The 14,462-nt window shown below is 65.1% G+C and overlaps 1 protein-coding gene across 1 annotated transcript in view; it reads left to right on the top strand.

Annotated features, from left to right (window-relative positions):
• Window positions 1–3,909: 3,909 nt before the first annotated feature.
• The window catches only part of PHACTR3 (phosphatase and actin regulator 3), a gene marked incomplete at both ends in the record, with an annotated part of 82,770 nt that continues 72,217 nt past the window's right edge, over window positions 3,910–14,462 (top strand). The window contains one exon of the mRNA XM_084246599.1: window positions 3,910–4,027. Within this exon, the coding sequence (XP_084102725.1) occupies window positions 3,910–4,027 (118 nt within the window). The remainder of the gene's footprint in view (window positions 4,028–14,462) is intronic.

The raw sequence follows: 14,462 nt of genomic DNA, 5'->3' as shown, positions 1-14,462 counted from the left end.
AGGGCCGCCTGGTGTCCAGCTTGGAAGGGGCTGCAGGAGGCGCCTGCACGCGTGGGGGTGGACGGGGCCGCAGGATCTGGCCTTGGAGGAGCCGGGTGTGTCCAGAGGAGAGCCGCGGTGGGCACTGCGCTGGGCGGCCCCCTGGGCAGCCTTAGGGCCCAGCTGCTGCAGACGCCGCCAGGGCGGGCCCAAGGGTGAAAGGCCAAGTGCCCGTTCAAGGCCAAGCGCGGGCCTCACTGGGCGCAGTTCCGCCGGCAGCCAGCAGAGGGCGCGGCGCCCGCGCTCACCGCGTCCCTGTCCCGCCCTGGGCTGGACCTTCTCGTCCCGCCTCAGCGGCGCCTTGAGCATCTGAGGGCCACGGTGGCCCGAGGCGCTGTCTGAGCCGCCGAGGCTGCTGGGCTAGTCCGCCCCTGAGACGGGGTCACGGGCCACAGGCCTGAGCGTGCGGGCGGCGGCCTGCCTGGGGCCCGGGGCCTGGGCGGGCCCGGCGTGGCCTCGGGGTGGACATGCCTTCCTCGGGCCGCGCGCCTGTCCCTGCGCGTGGAGCTGGCGTCGTGGGACAGGGCCTCGGTGCAGCTGCCATCCGGGGTGCGGGCGGCGCGGTCCGGGAGGGGAGCCAAGGCTCAAGCGCAGCCGGGTCGGAGGCTGCCCCATCTCAGGGACCGGCCGCGCATGGGGAAGGGGGCGCGGCTGCTGCCAGAGGGACCCCGAGCCCCCCGCCCGCACTAGAGCCTGCCGGGTCAAGGGGACGGGGCTTCAGCCCTCGCAGCAGCAGGCTGGGGCCCAGCGGGGTCTCACGAGCCCAGGGTGGGCTCTGATGGCCACCGGACCCCCGCGGCGGCCCTGCTTGCTGTGCTGAGGGGGAACCGGAGCCCGAAGAGGGCCCCAGGGTGCGCCCTCCCCTCCCCGGCGGGGCAGAGGGCTTTGAGGGCGCCTGGGCAGCCTCAGGGCGACGCCTGTCCAGCAGGGGCCTGGGGTCCAGGCTCTTCTCACCTCAGGCAGAGCCCAAGGGCGCTGCTCCCTCCTTCTCTGCTCCTCCCCGCACAGGAAATGGCGTCACGCCCGCCTGCCCTCACTAAGGCCAGACTTGGCCAGTGACCCCCCAGATCCAGCTCGTCTCGACAAAGCAGATTCTGGGCTCCTGCCCCCTCGCCTCCCCCAGGCCCCTCCCTCCCACCTGCTCAGGGGCCCACCGCGCCTGGGCGCCCCCCAGCCTCCCGGCCCAGCCAGCCCCTTCCCTGCCCGCCGTCCCCTCTCCGTGGGCCCCGAGGCCTGGGGCCTCTCCCGCCCGCCCGCCCTCCCTCCTGGCTCATGGCCCTCGGGCATCAAACCCAGGCGGGCTGCATGGTGAGACCCTCCCCCGCCCGCTCGCCTCCTGGCCCCTCTGTCTCTTTCTGGGGGGCTTCGGGGTTGCTTGCTGCTCGGCCTTTGCTCAGAGGGTCCCCTCTGCCCAGGCACCCCCACCCCCGCACCTGTCTGCCTAATTCTCACTGAGTCTCCGCCCCACGTGGGCGCCCACCCGGCTCCGGCCATGCTGGTGTCCTCCTCGAGCTCTCCCAAGCCAGTGACCCCGGCCCAGCCACGCCTCTTCCGTGGGACCCCAGCAGCCTCGCGTTCCGGCCCGAGGCAGGTGCTGGGGAAAGACAGGGAGACACCTGCACTCGGTGTGAGAAGATGTGGGTGCCCGGATATGGGGGTGCCCTGGAGATGTGGGTGCCCCTGAGATGGGACTGCCCCAGAGATGGAGGTACCCTGGAGATGGAGGTGCCCCAGAGATGCAGGTGGGTGGGAAGTCCTCCCCCTGCTCCCCGTGAGAGCAGACACGTCCCGTGGGGCTGGGGCCGCCAGCTCAGGGCCACTCTGCGTGATGCCCCCACTGCTGGACGGGGTCCTGCCATTGCAGTGGGTGGGCACTGCGGTGTAGTGGTGGCTTGCGCAGAAATCCGGTCCCGGCTGTGTCCTGGAATCACCAGGGGAGCACTCTGCCTGGAGCCTGGACGTCTGGAACCCCCCACCTGGGCCATCTCCCTTTTGGACGAATTGGGCCCAGAGTTGCTCAACGTTGGGCCCTCCAGGCTGTGGGCCTCCCAGGGGTAACGCGGACATGCCCGGGGCTGCCCCACCCTGTGCCCCGAAGGCCGGTGTCTGAAGCCGGTGGAGCCTCTCCTCCGGATGGGGGCGGGCCAAGGCCGTGGCTGGAAGGGGGTGACACAGAAATTTGTCTGTGGGGCCAGGACTTGGGGGGCTGGGGACCTGCTCAGAGAGAGTCTAGGCCAGGAGTGCTGGCTGTACCACCTGCCACCTCCTGGCCTGCCCTGGGCCAGCACGCTCACCAGAGCTGCCCTCACCTCTAAGGTGACCAGGCACCCAGCCGAGCGCAGCCCGGAGCAGACTCCAGCCTGCACATTGTTATGTGGATCAAAAGGAATTAGTGACCTGCAGCCAGTGACTTCCCGGTCTGTGGTAGTAACTGCCAGCTGGACTTGGGAGGGGCGGCCTCGGGGCCACCAGTGACCACGGCTGCTCGCCTGGCTCTGCCTTTGCTCCCTGGGGGACCCCTAGCTCCGGGGTTAGTTGAATGAGTGAGTGAGTGGGCGAGGCAAGGAGTGCTGCCCTCTCTGGACACACCCCCCCCCCCTCCTCCTGCATCCGCTGTCCTGCCCACTGCGGGCGCCCCAGGCCTGTGTAGGTGCTGGCTGGACACGAAGGAGCAGCCCCAAGGGGCCCCAGCCTGCCCTGCTGCTGCCAGCTAGGCTGAGCGCCCCTGGGGTGCTCCTCAGAGCCTCGGTTCCCCCTGCAGAGGGGACCAGGGCCCTGGTGAAAGGCCCCCTCTGCTGGGCAGCTAACCGGACCGGACCGGGCTCTGGCACAGCCCCCCCCCCTCACCCCTCCTCCCGGCCTGCGCTGTAGCTGGAGACTGGAGCCGTCCGCACCCCCCATGCAGAGCCCCCCCTTTGGGCATGGTGAGAATTGCTCATTAGCACCAGGGAGGACACCTCTGCAAGTGGCAGCCCCGGGGTGTCACCTCCCGAGCGCGGCCCGGACTTCGGGGTGTCGGGGAAGCCTCCCTGGAAGGCGCCGGCGAAGGGGAGGGGGCCCGCGAGGCCGGGGAGGAGGTCGGGGCGCCGGGGAGTGTGGGGGGCGGGACGAGCCTCCCGCTGCCGGGCGGAGGCGGCCGGAACCCCGGCGGCCACACCCCCGGGGCAGGGCCGGGCCGGGAGGGGCTTCCTGGGCCGCGGGTTCGGGCCCCCCGCGGGCACGGCCGGGGCTGGGGGCCGGGCTCGTCCCGGGGCGCCCGGGCTGGGGGTGCGGCGTGGGGACCCGCCCCGCCGCGCCCCGCCGCGCGCCCAGGTGTCCGCGCCCCGCCCGCCCGGCGCGGCCCCGCGTGACGTCATGGCTCGCGGGGCATGATGGGAGAATCCTAATGTTTTCCAACAGATGCTCCAAGAACAGCTTCAGATTAAAGCAATTGCGAGAGCAAAGATTCTTCTTTTTTCCTTTTTTCCCCGGGGGGGTGGGGGGTGGGGTGGGGGGAGGGAGCGCCCCAGAAATTCCTGGACATCACCCCCTGCCCCAAGCACGCAATAAACAGTGACAAGAAAAAGTTTTTATTTCCTGGTTCAACTTTTTTTTTCCCGGAATATAGACTGAAGAATGGGGGTAAACACGAATAAATAGCAGAGCGAGGCCGCGCGCGCCGGGATGCGCCCGGCTGCAGCCCGCGAGGCTATTGTCTCCGCGCCCTGAAGCCCGCCCGGCGTGGCGTCCTCGCGCCGGGCCTGCCCCGTCCTTTCGGATTTGCTTTTTTAAAAAGACGCCCCCTCCGGCCCTCTCGCCAGTGACCTTGGCCGCCTCCGATGCTCTGATCCCGCGGGGCTCCGTCCAACTGGCCCCCGCGCCGCCGGGCCCATGGCCGCGTCCGAGGACGGGAGCGGCTGCCTCGTGTCGCGGGGCCGCTCGCAGAGTGACCCCAGCGTCCTCACCGACTCCTCGGCCGCCTCCTCCGCGGACGCCGGGGAGAGCCCAGGTAACGGGCGGGTGGGGCGCGGGCGGGCGGGCGGGCGGGCGGGGGAGGCCGGGGCCGGCGCGCCGTGCGGGGCGCCTGGCGCAGGGATCCGCGCGCCTCCGCGGCCCCTGCCGGCCTCTGGGCGCCTGGGCAGGACCCGGGCGATCAGGCGCCGCGGTTCGCAGCCCCAATGTCAGGGCTGGGGCGCACGGGGCCCTTTGTCCCGAGAGGAGCCGATCGCCCCGGCGGAGCTCGCGCCCAGCATCCGCCCTCTCGGCGGGCTGGTGGGCGGCCCGGTGCCTGCCGAGGGGCTGCCCTTTCTAGGGTGCTGTCCAGCGGGGGAAGTGTGGACCATGGCCGCCTCCGCCCAGCGCTGGCTCTGAGCTCTGCCCTTCCTCCCCCGGCCCAGCTCCGGGGACCCCTGGCGGCGAGGCCCGTGCACCCCGCCCCGGCCGGCCGGAGGGGCAGCGCGCCTGGGGCCGGGGCGCTGCGCAGAGGGGCCTCCGCGGGCGCCGGCTGGGGCGGGCCTGGCGCACCTGGGCCCGCCGGCCTCCCCTGACAGGTGTGCTCGGCGAGCTACCGGCGGGGCCGCCAGGGCTGGCCAGGAAAGCCAGATTTCATCAAATTATGTGCACGGCCCCTTCCCCCCACCCCCGCGTCAATTGTTTAGGTGATAAATCCAGTCACAAAGGCGTCTATATGGCTTGATTGATTACTTTCCAGAGGAAGAAAGGCCTAATAAAGCAGGAGGGGGTGGGCTGTGTGCGCCTTGTCACCATGGAGACGCAGGAAGCAAAGTGATCATTAAAACCTTTCTCCACCAGAAGGCAATTTTCACTTCACAGGGAGAAGTCTGAGCTTCTGAAATGTAGGCTCCAAAAAAGAATCAAAGCTCGTGCTTTGGTATCAAGCCACGGAGTCAATTTCACGTCGGAGTCGGGCGCTGCCCCTCGGGCTTCTGCTCTGACAATATAAGTTGCCCTTCCTTGCCCTGGAGACCTGGTCTCTAAATGCACGGAGCCCAGCGGGGCTGTGGTCACGGTGACGGGTGGGCATCAAGTGGAGATAATCCCGGGGCTGGGGCAAACGCGCCGTGTGGAGAGGGATCCTCCCCTTCGCTGGAATGCTTGGCGCTTTCCTCTCCAGATGCTGAGGAAGACCTACGAAAGGCGGCTCTGCTCTGGGGGCACCACGGCCCAGTTGGAGATGTTAAACAATAAGCCCTTGCCAGGCTTTGTTAGGGCTGTTGACACCGTGTCATTTGCTCAAACGCAGGTACCAGCCGAGGAAACCCCTGGCTTTTCCATACCTGGAGCTGGAGCTGGTTTCTTGGCAGTTCCCAGCAGAGGCTGCCACCGGCAGACCCTTCTGTTCTCGTTAATCCTTTTATTGGAAACTGAGGCTTCAGCCTTCAGACCTGCACGGTGCGTTGGCTTCTCTGTGCTGAGATGCCCCCCGTGATTGCTCCAATTAGGGAAGTTGAGTGACTGTCACGAGAGAATCTTCCCAGCGCCTTTTGTCTCCCTGGCAGGAAAGGGAAGCAAACTGGAAATGGAAATATGGCAACTGGGCTGTGGGGCTCCTGGGAGTTGCTGCCCTACTGGGTGTGAGCTCGGGCTGGGCAGGCACAGATGCTGGCCGCAGGGAGGGCTGAAAGCGCTGACTCCTCCGTTAGGAGAAGCCACTGGGGGATGCACACCCCTCTTCCTCTCGGTTCAGAGGGTTAATGTGGGACCCCAGAGCAGTGGAGGGTGTGGGACGCCTGTGGTGTGTATGACCCCGCGCGGCTGGACTGCACCCTGTCACCTGTAGCTGCGGGTTAAGTGACGGGGTCTGGCAGAAGCAAAATTGCAGCCTTCAAGTTGGAAGCCCTGGGGAGTGTGCAGCAGGGGGCGGGGGCTCATTCTCACGGCAGCCATGCTTGCATGCCTCTTTGGACGGGGGACTCACTTCTTCCTGATGACATGAGCAACGTCGTTGGGCAGATTTATTTGAACATCCTTTGGCAAATGACTCTAAAAGGCCAGCTAGCCCTTAGACTGGCGGATTCTTCTCGCGCCGTGTGTTAACCTGGGATTTGAGGCACCAGCCTGGTCGCCTCCTGGAGTGGGGGCCCAGCCCTGCAGTCAGCATCCCTCGGGGCTTCTTCCTTGTGTGGCCCGCTGCTCTGCTCCAGCGCTTGCTCCTGCACGTCGCGGCCAGCACCCCGGCCACGGCATGTCCACACAGACCCACCAGTTCTGCATTCTTAGAGATGGCCTGAGTGATGCTTCCTGCTCCCCTTGAATGCATTTCCACGCATCCACCCACGGTCTCGGTAAAAACCCAGAATCTCATCAGCAAGGCAGACTCTGCTGACACCCCCTGTTCTTGCTCCCCAGTTGTCTCCTTGCTCCCCAGAAGTTGTCTTCTAGGGGGCCCCCCTGGACCTCTCCTCCATGTTCAAAGCTCCGCGTTCTTGGCAATGGCACTAAGACCCACGGCCACCCCAGGAGGGCAGCGCCCTCAGGCTGGCCTGCGCGGCTGGGGCTCCAGGCCTGGCCCTGCCCCTCTCGGCAGAGGACTCCGAGGAACGTGTGTTCTTCTTAGTTCAGCTGCTTGTGTGATCGCCAGTGTTTACCCATCAGTGTGGCGGTGACCGGGCAAAACCTCCCGGGCTGGTGAGGACTCCTGTGGGCGCGTCCCCCATGGCAAGCTTTGGGCCCTGGGGACCCTGCGATTTTTAGCTTTCTGGTATTGGCTCCCCTGGACAACGTACCCCGGGCGCCCTGGAATCGCTGAGCCCTGTCCCACAGCCTCGCCGGCCCCGAGGCCTGCAGTGTGTCACCTCCAGCAGCGCAGGGACGAAGCGTGTCCCATGGGGTTGCTCGGCGCCCCCTCGCAGCCGGCGTCTGTCTGTGGCTACCGGGGCAGCAGGTCTCCTGGTGGCTGCGTCCAGGCCACGGGCTCCACGGCTGGCTGCGGTGCTTCCCCGAAGCCTGCCCTTCCCTCCTCATCCCTGAGCCTCCCCCCTTGCCCTGCGCCCAGGCAGGCCCGTCTTCTCCGAAGTAAAATACCTTTCGGAGTGAAGGTGCAGCCCCTGGACTGCCCTCCGCCAGGAGGCCCCACTCCCCGTGGGCGTCGCTTTCCCCCATTCGCTCCCAGGCTGGGGGGGGGCGCTCTGTGCCTACACATGGGGGACCCCCAGCACTAGTCCCCGTGCGCCCAAGCCCACCACGACCCCTTTGCTGCCCAGCCCATCGCTTCCTCTCCCGCCCGCCTGTGCCTGTCACCGCCGCTCCACACCAGCGCTGCGGCCTCGGCTCCTGCCGGGACCCCTGCTCCCTTGCTTCCCCTCCACCGCCTGGCCCGTCCCATTTGGGGTTCCCGCAGCGTCAATGATCGTGACTGCCTCTCCTTCTGGCCTCAGGGCTGCTGTGGCCTCTCCCTGGTTCCCAGGCGCCAGGCTGGGGCTGGGCCTCGTGTCCCTGGCACGGCTGTTTAAAGGTTCTGCTAGGTGGGCCTGTCACACCCGGGTGGGGGCTGGCCCTCCTGTCCAGGCAGGGTTCTCTGACGGCTCCGTCGACACCCGAGGCCGATCTGGCAGCGGGGAGGAGTGGCGGACAGGACGTTCCGAGGTAACTGCGTTGACCAGGATGACGATAACGATAATGTCTTTCTATTTTCAATAACGCGTGTTAACACGGATCAGGTCATTTTCCAAATGGTAGCAAAAAAGTGGGATTGAAACAATAATCCGAAAGAAGATAGGAGAGTAGAAAATAAAGAAACTCACACAAAAAGGCACATTGTCTGTTGTGGGGGGTCCGTCTCTGCCCTGTGGGGTGTTCAGCAGCACCCCCGCCACTGTCCCTGAGCACGCCTGCACCCCTCCCCAGCAGAGACAGTGCCCAGCAGCTGCGGAGTGTGGACCTCTCCCTGGTATTCGCTTGACGTGGCTGCCAAGTGCGTGCAGAATCACCTGGAAGGTGTGTGAAGGACCCCCCCCCCCCGACCCCGGGGTCCCTGCTGCAGCAGGTGGGTGGGTGGGTCGGCGCTGCGCCCTTCACGGGGCTGCCCATGGCCTGGTCAGGTAACCACAGCTGAGCCCCTCAGTGGCTTCCCGCCCCCATCCCTTCTCTCCTCTTCCCCTGGCCACTCCCCACTGCAGCTCACAAGTGCTCCAGAAGGTAGGGCGGGTCTGGTCCCCCCTGGTTCCTCAGTCCAATGACGCCCTGAGGGTGAGTGTGGGGAGAGGGGCGAGCCTCCTCTTGGATGTGTGGTTCGTCCTAGTTTCATTCCTCGAATGTTCTCTTACTCGGATCCAGGGTTCCAGGGATCTCCCTCCGGCCCCTGGCAGGCTTAATTAGCCACAGAACTATGCGGTAATTACCTTGTCAGCTTTGGGGTTATTAAAAATAAAGCTGGATGCATTAAAAAAAGCACACAGCTTTTAAAAACTTAAGAGCATTTTCTGATTATTGGCGAGCTGCAAGTTTGTTATAGAAAGTGAGGGGCTGCTTTGGAAATGTCTGTTTCTTACCTCCTCTGTACCCCGATGGGTAGAGACATTGACAACAGACCGCCTGGTCGCCGGGACACCCCGAGACTGATCCTGTAATTATGGGATAGCACATTGGCGGCCTTGGAGTCGGATTTGAATGTGTGAGCTGTTGTTTCACTTCTGTGGGTTTGTTTGGTCGGGGGGGGGGGTCCTGTGGGTGTCTGGACAGCGTGCAGCAGCTGTGTGGGCGGTGTCCCCAGTGTCCCCTCACCAGTGCTTGGACCACAGCTTCATCTTTGGGGTGGATGGGATGTGTCAGGGGGATCAAGGCAACAGAGAAAGGTCTGCATATAATCTGTGCGAGTCAGAGAATCCGAGATTCATCTGTTGGACGTGAGGGCTGGAGCCTGTCCTGTTGGGGAACACAGGGCGGGCACTTCGGTGTCCACAGGGCCGGGGTCTCACAGATGGATGAGTCTGGAAGCCATCGCTGCAGACAGCCCGTTGTCTTCTGGCAGGAAGATGGCTTAAGGCAGCCCGTCACCCTATTTTAAGACACTGCAAATCCAGATTTTTAAATGAAATGTGATTTTAAATATTGGCAAGTTTAGCAATTGGGGATTGGTTTTCCTCCTTGAGCAAGAAAACCTAACTAGCACCGCCTGAAACGAGATGGGTTGGGTTCAGCAGCAGTAGATGGCTTTGCCCGCCCCGCCCACACCGCCGGCCCCGCCCACACCGCCGGCCCCGCCCACACCGCCGGCCCCAAGTACTTGCTCTGCCTGCCCCGCCCACCCCGCCGGCCCCGCCCACTTGCTCTGCCTGCCCCGCCCAGTGCTGCCTGCCCCGCCCTCCCCCGCCTGCCCCGCCCACCCTTGCGCATCCTCTGCCTCATCTTCATCCTGCATCTCCCTGGGGAAGCATCTGTCCTTCAGATGGAACAGACACAAGAGTCTTCCCCCCACTTCTGGTTCAATCCAGCTGCCCCCCAGCTTTAGACCTACCCGTGGCCCCATAAACACAGACGCAGGCTCACGATTTCATCCCCAGCTCATTTAATCAGAACGGCCACCAGGACAGGATTTATTTATGGAAAGTCAGGCAAGGTGATGGCAAGAATCAGCCCTCCGCAGAGTGGCTGCAAGTCCCCTCTCTGCTGGCGGGGGTGGTGTTTGGAAGCCAGTCCTGAGGGCGGGGCTGGCGGTGAGCCTTATCTCAGTGGACAGGGCAGCGCGGGTTTGACATTGATTAGTCGGTGGCCACGAAATAAATATGCCAAGACCCGAGAAGAGGGTGGGAGCTGTGGCCGCGGGACTTAATATATTTATTACCCATTATGTGGTAGCCCTAAATACAGCACTTTATTAGAGTCGCTGTTGATCCCAGGCCTCTTCCTAACGAGTTGCACGCTTCATACTTTGTTGGCTCCAGTGCCTCGCAGAGGCGTGTCCGCGTGCAGACGAGCTGTCTGCCTGGTTGTGATCACTAGCGCAGGGGATTTAAAGAAAGTCAGGAAGCTGTGCCAGAGATGACCTTCCTGCTTCCCTGTGGCGGGAGGACATTGTCTCCGGGCTGCCGCCTGCCCGCCTGGGTACTGCCGTCCAAGCAACGGCGCGCTCCGGTCTGAGCTGGCTGCTCCCAGCGCAGCTCTGCCATGGGGGCCTCCGGCTCTCCAGGGAGGGTGGTACATGACCTCTCTCCTGCCAGCAGGCTCACCGTGTGGGTGAAGTGGCGGTGCTGGTACACAGGCACGGCCGGGGTGGGGGCTGCGTGAGGTGTCTGGGTCCGGGGGAGGGAAGAGACGGGCTGGCGTCTTCTTGGTTGTGTGGCTCCCGGCCACCCTCCATTTGCCCATGGGTATGGGGAGCGCTGCTCTGAGGAGGTGGCGTGGGGGGCAGGGAGAGGCGTTGCCCTCCATGGCCGCTCGCGGTCTGACCGGGGACCAGGGAACACGGCGGGAGGCAGGTGTGATACACGTGGGACCCTCCCTCGACCCTCTTGGCCATCCCCGTCCTGCTCCGCCGGCGTCTGGGGCTGCCCCAGAGCAGTGTCCTGGGCTGCAGGACCCACGTCTCGGCTGGGCTCAGCCGGAGGCTCGTCACCTGCTTCTCATGTTCCTTGGATGAGCGGCTCTGAGTCGCGGCTGCAGGCAAGCAGGTGGAGCCTCGTGGGGCCCGGCCTGCACTCCCGCCAGGTCCTGTTGGAGCGGGCACCGGCAGCCTGAGGTCCAGGGGAGGGCGGTGCAGCCAGTCTCCCCAGACAGCACCCCCACCGGAGAGGCCGCGGCGCAGGGCAGCGAGCCAGTCCCTCTAACAACGGCCACGGCTACCAGCCAGGGCTGCGGCCTGCAGGCGGTCCCCATGGCCCAGGGCAGGCAAGAGGCCGCTGCTTGCTGAAGGTCGGCGCTCAGACTTGTTAATAATTGGTCTCGGTGTGGTTTTTAAGTGAGCTCATAACAGTTATTCCAGGGGGACAGTGGCAGACGGCCTCCGTGGAGACCCGCTCCAGGCACTTGCCTGCTCTCTGTGCCCCACTCCCCACCTGGGTGGGGCTGGGCTCCAGCTCACCGGGGGGCTCTGCGGCCAGGTCCCTCCTCCAGGTGGGCAGTGTGTGGGGGTGACACACGGGAGCCGGGCTGGTCGGGGATGGGCGTGAAACAGCTTTTGCCAGCAAGGAGTCGAAAAAGGAGCAGAAAAAAGAGGGTCGCGCAAAGGGGTGAGATGCCTGCAGCCCAAGGAGTGTGGCTCTTCCTCCCTCCCTCTCCCTCCCCCCTCCCTCCAGAGAGAGAGACCCGCCCAGGGGGCAGGCAAGACTCTGAGACTCACCAGCGGCTCTTTAAGGTCAGCTTGACCATCTGCCTCTCAGGCTATCACCTCCTCTTAGCTTTTTGAGCTTATTTTTATCAAAAGTCACTGGGGACTAAGTGCACATGAGTGTGCACACATGTCCATGCATGTGTGTGCACGTGCACATGTGTGCATGCTGCAAGCGCTCCACGTCCTTTGTGAAAACCGCAGGCAGGAAGGGGCTCGGGCCAGGGCAGGGCATGTCCCCCGGGGCCAGTTGGAGCCCGCGCTCCTGGGCACCCGGAGCCAGCCTGGTGCTGGGCTCCAGCCCTGGACCTGCTGGTCAGGCCTGGCTGACCCCGGCAAGTCCCCCCATCAGTGTACCTCAGTTTCTCCCTGTAAGGGCAGGAATGCCACTGAGCTGGTTTTCTGATCCAGCAGACGGGGTCAAGGAGGAGTCCTGGAGCCCTCGGTGGCTTTTCAGGCTTTTATTGGGATTTACCAGGCACGCGGCAGGCAGGGGTACCGGGGGGCCAGGAGGCTGGCAGGTCTCCCAGCCCCCAGCGAGTCTTCACTCTCTCTGGGCTCTTTGGCCTTCTCTCTGCTTCTCTTTCTCAGTTCTGCTTCCGCTTCTCGGCTTCTGCTGGCGTCCCCGTGACGCCGCCCTTAAAAGCCCAGTCTCAGCCCAGGTGAATCCCGTCTACATACGCCCACTCCCCACTCCAGGTGCCGCCATCAGGCGTGCACTCGGGACCACAGGGTTCTGTCATCCATCCTAATGGTGGGAGGGCAGAAAAGCCTGATACTTTTTACCTTACCCTACGGTCCCTCTTTCATTAGGGGCCAGTCCCCACCTCTGGTCACGAGGAGCAGGTGAGCCGAATATGACTTCACTGGTCACTGCCCTGGCCCGTGCCCCGGGTGTCAGCCGACGGAGTGGACAGGAAGGGCCCCCTAGAACACCTCCGGCCCTGACTGGCACTGGGCAGTGAGTGCCGTGGGAACCCCTTCCTGGGGCCTGCTGGGGGTCGGGGTGTTTGTGGGGGACCTCGCAATGCCATCTTGCTACGCAGAGAGGCCCCGTGTTGCTTGGCCTCCAGCTGTGCTTTGGGCCTGCCGTGGGCAGGGGCAGAGGTGACAGGAGCCAGGCCAGGTGCTGGCCCGCAGGAGGGGTGGCCGGGCCGCCAGAGCGTCTCCGGGCAGGTCTCCCTGGCCCTGGCTCACGCCGGCCTCCCGAAAGCCTGAGAGTCCGTGCGGAGGAGGCTGGACCCCCGCTCCGGGAGGGGGACGCTTCGGGACACGTAACCCCTGCTCCATTTCTCCGCCGGAGGGGGGACTTCCGCCTGGGGTCTAATTTTACAGCAGCTTCAACCAAAAAAACTTTCCAGCAAATGCTCAGAAACTTGGTTCGGCGCGAGGTGAAGCCTGCAGAAGCGCTGCCCTCCCCCACCCCCCCAGGAAGGGGGAAAAAAAGCTTCCCGTAGGAGGGGACCGCGCTCCGTTTAAAAATAAACAGGGCTTTAAAAACTGGGAAAGTCGTGGGAGCACAGGCTGAGATGGGGGCGGGCGGGGGCTCGGGGCTCGGGCTGGCCAGCCCGGCCGTGTCTGCCCCGCTGCCCGCCTGCTGCCCGCCCACTGCCCGCCCGCTGCCCACTTGTCCTCTGTGGCCTCAGCTTCCTCATCTGTCAGGCAGGAGCGGCCACAGTGTCGGCGGGGGAGGACCTGGCCAGGGAACGTGGGGCCAGAACACGTGGGGAGCGAATGCCAGGCAGGATCCTCCCAACTGGGGGGCAGGATCCCTCAGACCTCACACCTCTCTTCCCTCCCTGCTCCCCACTTCTGCTTTCTGGGATCTTCTTCCAAATAAATTCAAGGCTCCCAAGTCTACCGCCAGCTCTGCTTTCAGGGGAATCAAACCCAGACCCTGGGAGGGCCAGAGGTGGTGAGCGGCGGCTTCGGTGCTGCCGGGTGTCCCTGGGAGGGAGAGGCCCTGGGGTCACGGAGGGAGCCCGGCTCGGGGCAGCGCGGAGGTGGCCGGAGCCTGGGAGAGGCGCTTGTCCTGGAGGGCGCCTGGGCGGCAGAGGACAGGCTGGCGGCCGGCACATCAACCCTCTTCTCGCGGGGGTTCTGACCCGCGGCCTAGCAGATCCTGAGTGGAAATGGGGCCGGGGTCAGGAGAGCGGATCCGGGCGTGCGGAGGCGGCCGGGGCCCCTTCCTGTTTAGAAGGCACGCGTTCCCGCCCCCTCGCCCCGTCAATCATCTGTCCCATTTATTTATAATCAATCTATCATTTATCATCCGTCTCTATCTGTCCCTTTCATCAGGTGCTTCTATCTGTGTCTGTGTCTCTGTTAATTTGCCACCTGCGCGTTCCCACCGATGGGCAGTCGCTGTCACCTGCCCCGTCCACGTCCCCGTCGTGTGTCATCGCCCCGCCCCGCTCGCGTCCCTCTGTCCCTTCTCTCGCACCCCTGTCCAGTGGCAGCTGGGCCCTGCTGGCCGCCCCAAGTGACGGGGAGGCCCCCATCCCACAGACTCCGCTCAGAAGCTTCCAGCTCACACGACCCCGGGCAGCCTGTCGCCTGGGCACTGCGCGTCCGCCCCCACCCGCCCCGTTTACTCACAGGCGCGCTCGCAGGCCAGGCGCTTGGCGCGGGAGCCTGGTCTCCGGCAGGGCCACCCTCCGCGCCTGGGAAGAAAGGCCCCGGCTCAGCTGTGACCTCCCTCCCTTGGCTCCCCGGCAAAGGCGGCTTTGTGCTTTGGGGGGACAAGGCCACCATTGAGGCCGGCCAGGGGACGCTGGGGAAGAGTGGACGATGGCTGGGAACGAAAATGAGGCATTTCACAGAAGCAAGCCCTGCACCCGGCCGGGCAGAGGCGCAGCCGCTGCGGTGAATGGAGCCTGTGTCCCTGGCCCCCGCCGGCCTCCGCCCAGAGAGCTCCCTGCTCCCGCCCAGGCGCGTCACAGAATGAATAACCCACGGGAGAGGCGGGCGGGCAGAGGGGCCCACTCTCTCCCGGCCCCTGGCGGGCCCCCAAACCTGCTGGGGTGGGTGTTCTGGAAGGATCCCCCAACTTACATTCAGAAGGGCCCCGTGGCTCCAGGGGAAGACTTAGGTGTCCACGGCAGGGCGGGGGGCCTGGCAGGGAGGAGGTGGCCATGGGGTTTTGCTTAGTGAGACTGTT

The sequence above is a fragment of the Talpa europaea genome (assembly GCF_964194135.1).
Source record: "Talpa europaea genome assembly, chromosome: 11".
Taxonomy (NCBI): Eukaryota; Metazoa; Chordata; class Mammalia; order Eulipotyphla; family Talpidae; genus Talpa; species Talpa europaea.
The sequence above is the reverse complement of the archived record's forward strand: the minus strand, read 5'-3'. Positions and strand labels throughout refer to the sequence as shown.